The sequence below is a fragment of the Anastrepha ludens genome, chromosome 5 (genome assembly GCF_028408465.1).
Source record: "Anastrepha ludens isolate Willacy chromosome 5, idAnaLude1.1, whole genome shotgun sequence".
Taxonomy (NCBI): domain Eukaryota; kingdom Metazoa; phylum Arthropoda; class Insecta; order Diptera; family Tephritidae; genus Anastrepha; species Anastrepha ludens.
In genome coordinates, this window is record NC_071501.1 from 53551779 (window position 1) to 53565290 (window position 13512).

The following is a 13512-nucleotide window of genomic DNA, read 5'->3' on the forward strand; positions in this document are numbered from 1 at the left end:
TGTATTCTTCGAGAGTTACCCTTCAGTATGATATATGCCTCATTTGAATAAAAGTTCTAAAACATATTTTAAAAAAATTATGACAATCGTCCATTTTTTCGGGCTCACAAGGTATATAACCTTAAACACCAATAATATAGTATATGCATATAAGTATTAAGTCTAACATTCATTCACCGCTTTACCTTAGCTTTCACTGAACCATATGGGTAAGGCTTTCTCAAGTGGGCCACAAAATTACCAAAGTGAATATTTTGCGATGAAATTCAGCCAGGACTGAGTTCTATCATCCAGAAGCACACTCAGAAAATGTTGTTGTAAAATTCTAAATAGTTTTTTTTTATTAACTATCGAAGTTTTTTGCAGCGCTTGAATAATTATCACATTTCTCGTAAAGTAAGTATGTATCCGATTACAACGATTTTTCAACTGCAGACTGATAAAGGATGATATTTTTCAAAAACGTTATTTTTGTTCCTAAACTTGATGTTTTGTTGTTGTAAATAATTCTGTTTAATAAACAATTAAAAATTTAACTAATTTCTGCGCCTCTGGGATGAAAATTTTTTAAGGATATTAACGTAATAAACATCTATGCATTTATGTATGGAAAAAAATGCGTGCAATTCGAAAAGGATTAATTATAATTAATTTTTTTGGGCCAGAATGCCCGCTTCGACTTACGCGGATGCGCACGAACACACAAACGGCGACTCGCGGGCGGATTGCGAAAAACAGTGTCTCAACGCGATATGCTTCCGTAAGATCAGTTTTGCCGAGTTTTCCATTACTAGTGTTTACTTGTTTTTAAAGATTGGCCATAAAAATAATTTGATATACGTATAACAGAATTTTTGCTTTGACTGTCGCGGAAATGCGAAATGATAATTAAATCAAATGTATTCAAAGGAATGTATAAGCTGTCATGCAATGTTTCATATATACTTCTTTATTACTAACGTTTATGTTTACATATCAGATCTACACATTGTAAGTTCAGTCAGCAAATGCCCTTAAAATTTCTCTCTGAAAAACAACAACAATTCACGGACGGAGACAAAAAGTGAAACAGATATAGAAAGTTATACAGATATCGCATATTCATTTGTTATTTCGAGAAAAAATGAAAATCATTCACGCTTTTTACACTTTTCATGTGGTTTGTTTTTACATAATGGGTATAATTTTAGATTGATCGTGGGCTGAAAATATTTTGCACTCGATGGAATTTTTATCTTTTGGAATAAAAGAATGGAATTGCCTCGTATTTTTCAAAGTTTGCGCTTTGGAATAGCGCTTTTTCAACTTACTAAAGTGATTTTCATGTTCTTGTTTATTACAGTAATCAAAATTAATTTCCTTAGAATTGACTTTTGCCCAATCATACGACTGTTTCGGTCCAGTAATTTTCACCGGGATTTGATCTCGCAAGCTTGCATGGGAGGCATCTCTCTTTATAGCACCACTAATACCATCGCAGGCACCTTGCCCATGTGCCGAGGCAAAAAAGTGCCACTCGGCATCGATGCCAAAATCCTTTTCGTGAAATAGTAAATTTATAAAATTGTACTTGTTTTTGTACTGTGAGGCCGCCCCGTCGGAAAAATAATAGATTTTTTTTACATTTCGTTTACCAAACTGTTTAATCAAATATTGAATCAATTTAGAATTGAACAAATTGATTGCGGAACTGTCATGTTCCAATGCTTCAGAAATTATCACAAAATTCTTATGCTGTTCTACGCCGTTTTCTTTGTAATGCACAACGTAAGGATGTATTGTTGCCTGCGTTGTGTTCCAGTATTCTGATTGCACAGAATTTTGAACACGATACTAAATTTCGCATTTTGGTCACTTATTCGGACTAGATTTGTGTAAACACGACTATGGTTTTGTTTTCCGTAAGATTTAAAACAACGATTTGCATGTGGCATTATATTAGTCTATACTTAGTTTTGTACACATTAACGTACGCGATTTACATAATATCACAGTTTTTATTTTCACCGAAACACATCACCACAGCAGTCGGAAGGAGACTAGACACAACTAATGACAATGTCGGCAAAACTGATCTTACGGAAGCATATCGCGCTGAGACACTGTTTTTCGCAAGCCGCCCGCGAGTCGCCGTTTGTGTGTTCGTGCGCATCCGCGTAAGTCGAAGCGGGCACTCTGGCCCAAAAAAATTAATTATAATTAATCCTTTTCGAATTGCACGCATTTTTTTCCATACATAAATGCATAGATGTTTATTACGTTAATATCCTTAAAAAAATTTCATCCCAGAGGCGCAGAAATTAGTTAAATTTTTAATTGTTTATTAAACAAAATTATTTACAACAACAAAACATCAAGTTTAGGAACAAAAATAACGTTTTTGAAAAATGTCATCCTTTATCAGTCTGCAGTTGAAAAATCGTTGTTATCGGATACTTACTTTACGAGAAATGTGATAATTATTCAAGCGCTGCAAAAAACTTCGATAGTTAATAAAAAAAAACTATTTAGAATTTTACAACAAAATTTTCTGAGTGTGCTTCTGGATGATAGAACTCAGTCCTGGCTGAATTTCATCGCAAAATATTCACTTTGGTAATTTTGTGGCCCACTTGAGAAAGCTTTACCCATATACGATTTAACTACTGTTTACATCTCTGATACGTTCCAATGTAATATAGAATATGCCGTCTTCATATACTAGAAACCGTACGACATAGTACGACAATGTAGAATATGCCGTCTTCATATACTAGAAACCGTACGACATAGTACGACAATGTAGAATATGCCGTCTTCATATACTAGAAACCGTACTATGTCTCTCATATAAAACGGCTTGAGCGTGTTCAAAAAACTTATATGCGCTTTGCATTTCAGGCGTTACATTTTTAAGATTCGATACCTTCCTGTAATGCCAAGTGTCTGTTAAGGAACTTAAAATCCGTAACCATCCGTTGGACATCTTTTTTAAAACCTTCGGTTGGGCACCCGACTGTGGCCGTTTTTCGTCCTGTTCGAGCATCCATTTTTAAAGATTGTATCCATAAATCGATAGAAAATTAAATTTGCTTGGAAGTTCAATTCGTTAACTATAACAAAAATATGTTAAATTCACGTCCAAAGTCGCAAAAGTGTGGCCAGACCCGGGTGCCCAACGGAGGGTTATATAATAGAAGAACTATTCTATCATTGTATTCGTTTGAATATTCTACATAGTCTCTGAAATCGTGATATTTTTGGATTAGAGTGACTAAGAGTGCCTATAATTACTAATTGCTAGAGCGAAAAAATAAATGAAAGCTCTCAAATTATTTTGGCACAGTGCTGAAGTAACTAATTTAAATGGTATTTATTTTTTGTTTATTAACTGTAAAAACCTGTAAGGACATTGTTTATATTTTCTAAATTATAACTAAATATATAAATAATATGCGAACAATTTAAATACGAATTTTTATGGTTAAAATACAAATTGTAAGATTCTTCTTATATATGTAAATAAAACATCTTAAAATAAAATTATATCTTTAATGTAATTTTCATTTTATTAACTGTCGTAGTTAAATGTTCCAAAATTTTTATTTGTTAGGAAATCAAACTCGGTATTCCGAACCAAAACTTTGCCAATATCCTGTGTGGTTATATTTACATTATCTGCGATTGGGAAGTTTTGTTTTAGTGCGACTGCGCGCCGTATTAACTTCTCAACGAACACATTTAAGCATTTTGCCATTACTGCTTGCGCTGAAGGGAATATCACATCCTGCTCAATTTGCTCTGGTTGCAATTTTATATTTAAATCACGACAAATGTCACTTACGAGCTGCGAAGACTCTTCGAGATGGTCAGGAATCGGTAGAAAAAGCTGCAGTTTTTCTTCACAGCTGTTGGCATAGTTAATTTGTGAGTTCGCGATATTAATCTTCACACCTTCCTTAGGTGGTGTGCTGATGATGTCGACTGATTCTTCTGAAGATCCTCCTTCTGCTTCATGATTCATTAATTTTTTCCATACCCCATTTAACCACGATGTAATGCGATATTTAAGACTTATTGATTCATATTGAAAATAATCCTGCTCGAATTTCACTTCGTCTTTAACATATTGCGAGAATTCTTGTCCCTGCTGAGGTTTATTGCCTAGTTTTGATTTAGTAGGTCGAACGGGTTGCGATCCTAGTAAAGAATTTGTCTCTGCTGGCACATGAGGTGGCTGAGGTTGCAGTGAGCTAGGCCCTATTTCAAATGACTTCAATATGGGAGTGAATGCATGATGTCGAGCATACACTAGAACCTCACGCGTACTCCAAGGTCGCTCTTTGCTAATGGAATTAAGTTCTTGACAGTGTTTGTGGTTACGTACAAGCCGTGTAATATATTTTGCACGCAGCCATTCACAGGCACGTTGTTTCATAACAGGCAAGGCATCAAATTCCTTAAAATTGTGACTCACAAAAGAAAATGATGCAGCCAAAGTGTTTGCGGGAGAAATCAATGGCAAGCGACGCAATAAGTATTCCACAGCGGAGCGCACGCTCTGAATATTTTGATCTAAAAAGTCTTTTTCGAATGTAATTCGCCGTTGTTGTAATAGCTCGAGAGCATTACTTGCTTTGGCTCGCGTTTTTCGTATACCGAAATGTAGTTCTGGTGCCTGGCATTGCGGCTGAGGATTTAACGACTTAATGGATTCCAAGCCAATTCCTTGAGTTGTTAATGCTTTACTGTCTCTAGTATTAAGCGAGGGTATATAATCGTGGTCCGATATCACACCTCGAAATGCTTTCGATTGTATTTTTTGGTTTTGCACCTGTTGCTGATGTTGCCTCTGCAAGTTAGCTTGAGGCTTTAAGAGTGATACTTGTTTCCGTTGTTCTTGCTTCAGTTTCATTTGCAACGGATCAATAATGAATAGTTTGCCTTCTTTCTGAAAAACCATTTGTTTCGGAGAGCAAACGGTATTGGTATTACTTTTGACATTTGATTTGCCATTTGAAAATTGAAATTGACTGTCATTTTTCTTCGTTGAAGATAACTGGGCTGGAATAACGGCCCTGGTTGCAACAATTTGCTTTGAAGCATACTTCTCCGAGATGTTAGTAGATTTAGTAACCGTGGGTATTTCCGCATGTGATGGTGGCAAAGATATCGCATTTTGAACCGAGACAACTGCTTCTGTAAAAAATACAAGTAATACAAGTTTTGATATAGACAATCACTTTTAAGTAAGAAACGTTGTTTTTTTTATTTAAAAGGATTAAAATATGAAATATATTTAAACACGTACATATATTTTAAATTTAATGCAAACCCGTTCTGAAAACTTTAAACGCGTTTTTTTCGAAACTAAATTTTTTAAGTCGACCGGACAAATTTTGATCGATTCACATACATATTTCTTAAAATACGCATGTACATTCGTGCAAGTATTTTTCCAATGTGTGATAATGAGAGAAGCAGTATTTTCCATGCGCTCCGGAATTTGAGGTCTTCTATACGCAAGCGTCCTCACATCTTGTCTTTGGGTACATTAACAACACTTTTCCTTACAACTTAAGGCCAAAAAGCGACTAGACCACTTCATGTAACTAAAATGCTTGACGTCCTCATGAATACCCATTTTCCAGGATGCACAGAGAGCACTAGTGCGGACATTCTTAACTAGAGAGTCTGAAGTATATCTGGGACCATCATAAGTCGTAAAAAGATTGTATGGGCAATTAGATCGTTCCGACCAAACAAATCAACAGGACTAGATCGTATCTTTCCTGCTGAATTATAAGCGGCATGTGACCTTATAAGTACCCTTTTCACAAATATCTACAATGCTTGCCTCAATTTTCGCCACATAACAAGAAAATGGATCACGGCGAGGATTATTTATATCCCCAAGCGATGCCATGCCTGCCATGAAAAAGCTTCTCATAAAAATATCTGCCGTTCGGAGTCGGCTTGAAACTGTAGGTCCCTCCATTTGTGGAACAACATCAAGACGCACACCACAAATAGGAGGAGGAGCTCGGCCAAACACCTAACAGAAGTGTACGCGCCAATTATTTATTTTTATTTTAAGGGATGCAGGACCTCGCATTTTAAACCAAAAGTTTTTAGGCAAATAAGCTCCACCTCCTTTCTCCTCGAAATAATGGAGAGGTTGTTCGACATCCACACCCGACAACAAATCCATCCGAATTGTATCGCATTGTATCAGCGCACATACCCTAAAGACAGGACGGGGACGAAGCTCTACACGGAGTTATAAATAAAACAGAAAAAGGACTTAACTATGAAGAATTTACGCTGGGTATCTTTCTCGATAGAGGGGGATTTCAACAACACCCGGATGTTGTTGTTATAGTAGCATAAACATTCCACATGCATGTTTGGGGAACGCTACGGAGTGACAGTCCTTGGCCGGTTATAAGTCCTGGTTGCTCTCCAAAATAGCCCAAAAAGAATTATCCATCGGATTCGTGCCTGGTGAATTTGAGAGCCATTGTGTGGACGTTATGAAGTTCGAAAAGTTGTTTTTAGCCATTCATGGTTCACTCGAGCTTTGTAAGACGGTGCCGTGTCCTGTTGAAACGTTCATGATCTACCACCGAAATGTTTGCCCGCCCACAGCCCCAAAGCAACCTCCAGAATACTTTCCCGATAATATTTCGCATTTACATTGAGCCCAGGCTCGATGAAAACGATTGGAGAGCCCCATCTGCGGTTACAGCGGCCCAAACCATTACCTGTGGCGGGTGCTGCCTCCTGGTGGCCAATCGATGCCTCAAATTCTCGTATGAACGGTCAGTAAAATAAACCCCATCGTTTTGCGAGTTTACGAGTGGCTCAATTTGAAAAAATGTTCTCGTTAGAAAACACAATGTTCGAAAATTAACCGCTTTCGGCCAAGCGAAGCAACTCCTTCGCCCTCTCTCTGACTTATTGCTGCTTTGTTGTGAGATCATACGCCTTTTGGATCTTGTAAGGCTTGACTTTGAGATCATGTTTCAGTATTCGGCTCCAGCTCACGAACAATCGCTGGTTATGATTTTCTAGCCAAATATAATGCAATCACACTATTACGTTTGAAATCCATTACTGATTTTCTTTTTTCGCGTTTAATTTCGGCAAAGTGCTTCCGTGCGCTTGTAAACAATACTCTGGACTGTTATTTAGCAAACTAACAGACAGGTGATGCCCGTGCATCAGCTGCGCGAGCGGTCTGAAGTTCGTTACAGTTCGAGTGCCGGACCCTGTAGAGCCGAATGTCGTGGGAACGATCTGGATACTCTTAGCAACACCCTGCTTCAGGCGGGTGGAATATATTCGGCTATTTCTTGAGAAAAGAGCCATTACCTCAGAGATGGTGCGACTACTACACGCATCGATGAGCACTTCTCAGGCTGGGGTGCACTCATTCATACTCTGGAATCTTGCTTTAAATACTCTACTGAACGAACTGTTCTCTAAACTAAAGCGCTCACTACATTACGGATGGCTGATCAAGGGAGAATGGATTGAATGTCAACACCACAAAAATAGAAAGGATGCTATTTATAAACAAATATGAAATACCTGTGAATGAGTCCAACCACCACCTATAGCAGATGAAGAGCTCCAGCTTCCTCGTTAGGCACGTGTAACACTTGTACAATTACGTTCTGGATAGTGTAGCAGGTTAAACTCCTATTTATCCAGAATCGACCCCGACATACCAAACATATGTCCGGCATGTGAAGGCACCCCGCACGACATTAACCACCTAGTTTACCACCTCTCCAACTTCTCCGAGAGTCCCGCGTAACCTTGGCACAATTACGTTCTGGATATTGCAACAGGTTAAACTCCTACCTATCCAGAATCGACCTCGACATACTGAACATATGTCCAGAATGTGAAGGCACCCCGCACGACACTAACCACCTTTTCACATGCCCCATTAAACCCACTCATCTAACACCCCTCTCCCTCTGGACCCAACCCGTCGAAACAGCTAGTTTCCTGGGCCTACCATTAGATGAGCTAGACGAAGACGACCGGTGATACACGATACACTGACAGGGCAAAGGTACTGCTACAACAACAACAACAATAATACTAACCACCTTTTCACATGCCCTCTAAAACCGACTCATCTAACACTCCTCTCCCTCTGGACCCAACCCGTCGAAACAGCATGTTTCCTGGGGCTACCATTAGATGAGCTAGACCAAGATGACCGGTGATATGCCCTACACTGGCGGGGCTTCTATTACTGTTAACAAACAAACAAATCTGCTTTCAAGCCACCCACACTAAATGGGTTGAGACTTGTACCTGCTACCGAGCTGAAGTACCTCTGGACTATTCTAGACCGTAAACTCAACTGGAACCAATACATCGAAGACAGGTTAAGAAAAGTGGTTGCTGCTCTATATGCATGCAAAATAGTTAATGCTTAAAGATGGCGCTCAAAACCACGCAGGATATGGTATCTAAAAGCAAGACGGAAGGGGTACAAAGGGCAAAATATATGCTTATCTCAGGAGCACTGTCTTCTATACCCACCAAATCTGAGACTCTATTGGACCTTCTCCCCATAGATATAAAGAAAATTCCGGGCTAGTCGCAACACAATCAGACTTAATGCTAGCCTACCCTGGAAAAATGTGAGCATTGGGCTCTCGAAAATTCTCGGAACAATACTGCTCCACAATACGGTTTTGAAAATAATTTTTCCATACGAATCCCAGAAAGATGTGAATGGGATAGTATTGACTACCTTTACTGGTGGCTGAAGACTGGCGTGCACTCGAAAGTGCTGCAGTTAACCTAACTCTACGGCTACCTGACTACTGCAGCCTCTTTCAAGCACAACCGATCACTATCTACTCGGACAGTCAAAATATCCTAAAATCTTTACAGTGCAATAATACTTATTCTTAAGTAGGGATTGAATTGAAAATTATTTTAAAGAAAGAGATGTGCCACTAACGTGGTTTGGGTTGCTGCAAACAGGAACATTCCTGGAAATTATGGCACTATTGATGAACTGGTTATTGTGGCCATCCTTTTATCCCCAAGCAGGTTGCACAGTATATGAACACCGGAGTCCACTTGTGAGATTACTAAACAGGTCTGGCCTAGAACGAATGAACTAGGTCTCTCATCTATCCATTTGTTGAATTTGTTTTTTGGCTCTGAAACTTGCTTCATAATAGAATTATAAACATTAAATAAAAAAAACAAATAAATTGTCAAGACTTGTCAATAAATTCCCGTGCGCTATTTATTAAACGCAGTGTGTGTAGACCTTTTAGTCCTTGGCTGTATGTATAATGTAAGTTTCCTTTGTGGTCTTAGCACACTTTGGACGGGAATGGTAATCGTGAAGAACACCAATAAATATTTTTTATTGTTTGCATAATAAAAAAACTTTGATTTTAGTTTTTCGCTGGTTTTTCACCATTATTTCTAGTAGCTCTTGCATTTCGTTGGTCAAAATTTACTTTACTTATTTTACTTAACTATGGAATTCAGCCTAATATTTGTAATCAAAAACCTTAGACCTGCTCGAAATTATACTTCGTCTAAAGCCTAATAATATAATAGTAACCAAAATGTCTAACGCTGTGCATAACGAAAAGTGAAAACGGGACGTAAACTCGAATGATATTTCAAATTTTAAAAAATGTGACAATCGTGTTCGAATAATATCAGGTATAAGATATGTCTATACAAACTTAGAATATTTAAAATATAAAATATTGTTAAATCGTTAGAGCAATTCCAAATCATAATTCATATCTTGTAGGTATACTCACGATTTTTTGTACTTCCAACTTCCACTTTAGCATCACTATTTAAATTGGAGGGCTTTTGCGAGGCAGCCATTAACACGCGCATGAATTTTACTTTGCCCTCAGCGTCTACAAGTTGAACAAGTTTCGTTTGCAACACACCAGTTTTATTTACAGCCACATTTATTGGCGAATTATTTGCACTGGGTGCGATTATTTTTAAAGGCATTAACCTTCCTACTTGACTTAGTGCTATAATGTTGTTTTTATTTTTATTGTTGTTTGTGACATTGTGCGAAGTTGATAGCTTCATAATCATGGGTGTTGTGAGCTGCATGGATTTATTACTTTTAACCGCCGTACCCACTTCTTTGACTCCTTGAGCATTTGGTTTTGTCTCACAAAGTTTAGATAGTTGTCCTTCAGTGCCATTTTTACTACAAAACGTTGGAACAACAGATCGGCTTTCCGTAATACTTTCTTTTTGAATTGCCTGATCGCCAACCATATTACCGTTGGTTGCAGAGCAGGCAGTTCCATCGATTTGATACCTCGAGTTTTTAGTAGGAGACAAGTTAGGTGTTTCAATATTATGACTATTGGAACTGTTCCGTCGTTGGGGACTTTTGTCGATTATTTTTGTTGGACTGCTGCTTAAAATATTTGCAACCGTCTCTGCTACCGTTTGCACCTCAGCGTTTTTACTTGGAGAACCAAAGATATTATCATCTAATTCTTCTTTTATCGGACTAAAAGATATTGTACGATGTTTTGTTGTCGTATTTACATGGGATATTGCAGTGGGGTCAATAATACTTTGCGAAACAGAAATGGGTGGCGCAATTTTTTCTTTTGACATATATTCCTCATTGTCTTCAATATTCTCTTCGATACGAGGCGGGATTTGCTCTTGTTTTATGACGGCATCAGTACGAAGCCAAATTTCCATCAACGTTTCGGCACCAAGGGTGTGCATACCACTTAATGTACGATCCAACACCAAATTATGAATAAGTTGAACAGGTTTTTGTTGCAGATGGTCATGAAAGAAAAGTTGTATTCTCATTGGAAACTCACCCCAGCCTCTGCGAGCTATTTGAAAAGGTGGTGCCCGAATATCCACTATGTCATTTGGACGAAACGAAGGATGCAGATAGAAACGCACCTTTTTGATAAAAGATTCTAGAGAGATGGTTGAATCTTTTGACTGTACATAAACAAGCCATTTATGAGTTAGAACATTCCCTCCGGGTGTTTTTTGCTCTGTTTCAGCACCACTTCCTGCGCCAATATATGTTGAAGTGTTACCTATAACAATTAGTTGTTTTGTTTTATTATTTAGACGCGCTGCATTCAATGCATTAAGTGCTTTTGTCGACTTTTTAATCAATGTGTTGTTGGGCGGGGTGGTTGAATCCGGGCAAAGGCGATTTTCTTGGGTAACTATTGAATTGCTACACTCTTTCTTTGTTTGACTAAGTACAGCAACCGCTTCTAACAATTGTCCTTCCCCTTCTTTCGAATGATCAATCACCAAACCATGGTCTCTTATTAGTTGATGCAGCCGCCTTTCTTGGCGTTTCTGTGTTTGAGATCGAGCACGAATAGTGTGCATGGCGTTTTGCGCAGCAAGACGTTCAGGAAGCGGCCGACTTCCGACTTCAGAAACGTCAGCAAGCCTTTTCCCAACAACATTTTTGACGGACGGATGCAGCGGCATGTAGGGTCCGTGTAACTCCTCTTCAAAAAGTGTTGTTTTTCCACGAACTGCTTTGATATCACCATCTGCTATTGACAACTCTTGCTTACGATAATATTCAGTCACAATTACAAATCGTAAGCGATCCAACATATTTCGAGCATAATCCAGTCGCTTTTCAATCTCCGCTAATTGTTGCTGCTTTACTGTAATTTCGTTCTGGAACTCGCGTGAAACTATATCAGAAATATTTTTTATCCTGGGACTTGCATTTGTGAATATTTCATTTTTTATAGAATTGTCATCAACACGCATTTTTTTACTTGGGCTTGAATCCACACGCACATAATCCGGATCGTAGTATTCATCATGCTTACGCTTTTCCGGTGAAAGTCTCGAAGAAAACATAACGACCAAAATACAATCTGAAGGTTTTCAAATATAGTAAATTCAATTACCGGATTTATGCGAGGTTGTAAATAATTTAAGAAAATCTATTTTCTGCCACCTTTTCGAGAAAATAACAAACCCGCGTCCTTTGACACAATATAAAAATATAATAGTTATGTCAAAATGACACTCGGTGTGTTTTCGTACCAAAAGTTGCCAAGAATCGTTAAGGCATATCTACATGTAACTTTAATTACGTTCACATATGCAGTAATATACACGAAATTAATCTACTCGTTCACATATGACAGATTACCTGAAAAATTGACAATCAGCTGTCAATACTGTTTTGAAAGGTTTTTCTTCATAGAAATTACTTTGCTGGAATATTTTAGAGTTTTTGATTTGTTTAACTATTAACGATATTACGAAAAGACAAGGAGAACGAACAGTTAATTTAATTGCGCACTTGATTGATAGTAATAAGCAGTTGGAGAAAATCCGTAAACCAGGTTTAGTGAGGTTTAAAAAAATTATGGCGGCAATACTCCTCTGAAATTCGTAATTATAATTATTATTTTATAATAAGTAGTAAGAGGGCAAAGCGTTTATGAGCACACGCTTTTTTTTGTAATATGAATGCACATTTAATAATACGTAACCAAAATTTTATTAGAATTATGTCTACAAGCCTGTTTTCTTCGCCGGAGTCCATTTTATTTAGTTTTTATTTTGACTTTTCACTTTGCATTCGTAAAAATATTCATCTATTACATATCAAAAGGTATGGTTATTATCTAGGATTATTTTATGAGCTCAGATCTCGGGAGAGAAATTCTGTATGGGGAATATCGCTTTTTAATTTCGGATTGGGAATTAAGCACGAAAAAGTAATCTACTTATATGTGAACGTATTATTAAGGTCTGTTTATTCTTATAATACGTTCACATGAAAGTAGATGATCTATTTTTTCGTGGTAAACTTCCAATCCGTAATTAAAAAGCGAGAGTTCCCATACAAAATTTCTCTGCCAAAATCTGAGATTATGAAGTAATCCTACATAATAACCGTACTTTTTGACATACAACGCTGTGTTTTCTGTATAATATGTCATTATTTTTAAGCGTGTAAAGAAAAACGTTAAAGTAAAAACTAAATAAAGAAAACAGGTTTGTAGATACAATTGTAATAAAATATTTGTTAGGTATTATTAACTATTCATTCATATAACAAAAAAAAAAGCGTGTGTCCTCTTATTACCTATTATAAAATGAAATATCGAATTTCGAATGCGTATTGCTGCCATAATTTTTTGAAACCTCAGTAAACGTCGTTTACGGATTTCCTCCAACTGTTTATTATTAGCAGTCAATTGTTGAATTAAATTAGTTACTCCTTCCTCTTGTCTTTTGTTCATATCGTTAATAATAATTAAACAAACCAAAAACACCGAAATATTCCACCAAAATAATTTCTATATCAGTATTGACAGCTGATTGTCAATTTTGCAGGTAATCTGCCATATGTGAACGAGTAGATTAATTTTGTAGATTTATTGGTAATTAGTGCAAATGTGAACGTACTTTTACTTCATATAAGAACGTTAAGAAAATATTGAGTATTTACTCGAAGTTATGGCTATTGAA

General features: G+C 37.2%; 1 protein-coding gene across 1 annotated transcript; it reads right to left on the minus strand.

Moving 5' to 3' along the window:
* Window positions 1-3344: 3344 nt before the first annotated feature.
* Window positions 3345-12024, minus strand: LOC128863810 (YEATS domain-containing protein 2). The gene is made up of 2 exons (XM_054103169.1): window positions 9801-12024; window positions 3345-5178 (listed from the first exon to the last, which is right to left on the minus strand). The coding sequence occupies exons 1-2, from the start codon at window positions 11881-11883 to the stop codon at window positions 3551-3553; spliced, it is 3711 nt and encodes a 1236-aa protein (XP_053959144.1). The 5' UTR covers window positions 11884-12024; the 3' UTR covers window positions 3345-3550.
* Window positions 12025-13512: the final 1488 nt, after the last annotated feature.

Bases quoted from the DNA above. Each gene is read 5' to 3' on its own strand.
- LOC128863810 (XM_054103169.1), bottom strand. From the start codon at position 11,883: ATGTTTTCTTCGAGACTTTCACCGGAAAAGCGTAAGCATGATGAATAC. The intron at 5,179-9,800 runs GTGAGTATACCT...TATTTTTTACAG, and splicing joins AGTTGGAAGTACAAAAAATC to AAGCAGTTGTCTCGGTTCAA.